Source organism: Perkinsus marinus (genome assembly GCF_000006405.1).
Source record: "Perkinsus marinus ATCC 50983 genomic scaffold scf_1104296961738, whole genome shotgun sequence".
Taxonomy (NCBI): domain Eukaryota; phylum Perkinsozoa; order Perkinsida; family Perkinsidae; genus Perkinsus; species Perkinsus marinus.
The window spans coordinates 1-1,525 of NW_003205696.1; the positions used below are offsets into that span (position 1 = coordinate 1).

Consider the following 1,525-nt stretch of genomic DNA (forward strand, 5'->3'; position numbering starts at 1 on the left):
CAGGAGAAGAACTCCTCAGTGGCTCGAGACGTGTCCGCTCTCCATAACGCTATGGAGAATGACAGAGCCTCTCGTCAAGAACGAGAGGCTAGTCTCGCCAAGCGACTAGCCGACATCGAATATCGCACTGAAGGTATATCCGCTTACTTTTTCGTTAAGGAGGGACCTCACTACTGTTAGTGGTGTTTCCACGATAGAATTATAAGTAGTTTGAATGTGATCGGTATAAATTACACTTAAGTGCGTATAACCTTTTCGTGATTCAACTTATCATTTCTTTATCATTTCGATATCATTTATTTGATGATGGCGAATTTGGGCGATTTTAGTAGTAATGGTAGTAGCACTCATCTTAATGAAAACTCTTCATAACTATTGCTTATCACTCATAGGTAGAAGTGATTCCACTCGCGACCATTTGCTGATGCACTACTACAGTACTCCCAAGTCAAAAATGTACAACTTCTTCCGGAAAAAATGACCAAAAATTTTTAGGAAAAAGCTGGGATTTTTCAAAAAACATACCAATTTCAATCAACGACATCATTGAAAGTTTTCTCCATTCAAAAAAGCTAGAGACATTTTTTTCAAGAGAAGTGGGTGAATTATTACGAATTCGGACAAAATATTCAATAGATCTGAAAATGCTGTAGTAACTTCCCGAGCTTCCCCACAACAGCAACTCATCCTTCAGGTAGGTTAGAACAAGAGAGAGTTTCTCGTGAGACGAAACTAACGGAGTTACGTGAAACACTTATGGAGTGTAAAAGACTGCGGGAAAAGGGAGACGAGAAATTTCAAACTTTCATTCTCGACGAGGTGGCCACCATTAAGAACAATCTCGTCCTCGAAGCTCAACAACGAGAGCAGTGCGATGATGATATTGTACAAGTGAGTAACGCCGGTCTTTGCATGCCCTCAACCCTTGTGGTAGCAGGCCTTGAACCATTACACTAGAGCTTTGCAAGATGCCCTCCGACTGGTCAATTCGACTCCATGAGAATCGTGTTCTATCCGACGAAGTAGAGTTGAGTTGTTCCCGATACTGTGAACGCAACATTTACTCAAATAGTAGTGCCACGAAAGGCAGTAGTGAGTGATGAAAACAATGATGACCTAAGAGAAATTCCAAGTGGAGAAAACCCACTTCAGCTTTGAGGGCTTCAACTTATCAGAATGAATAACATCGATATAAGATATGATACAGCGATCAAGTTTCTTATTGCTATCTCTATCGATTGCTCGTATAACTACGTAACACCACTGAGTGACCATCAATGATATGCGGGTTGTTGAGCGGGTGAAGAATATTCTGAACCGCCTCATTGCTGTCAAAAGTGGCGAAGCCAAAACCCTTACTAACCCGTGTTCGGCGATCCATAATAACGACGGCCTCCAACACAGTGAACATGGGGAACCGAAAGTTGAAGTACTCCTCAAGACTGGCACTCGTGGACTCAGGCGATAAGCCTCCCACAAAAATCTTGTTCAGATTAACCATCCCAGATTGTTGTTGTTGTTGGTG

At 42.0% G+C, this 1,525-nt stretch overlaps 1 protein-coding gene across 1 annotated transcript; it reads left to right on the forward strand.

Moving 5' to 3' along the window:
* Positions 1 to 694: 694 nt before the first annotated feature.
* Positions 695 to 891, forward strand: Pmar_PMAR016174 (hypothetical protein; the record flags this gene model as incomplete). The annotated part of the gene is made up of 1 exon (XM_002772207.1): positions 695 to 891. A coding segment is annotated over one exon (197 nt), but the record flags the coding sequence as incomplete, so codon positions are not given.
* Between the last annotated feature and the right edge of the window lie 634 nt (positions 892 to 1,525).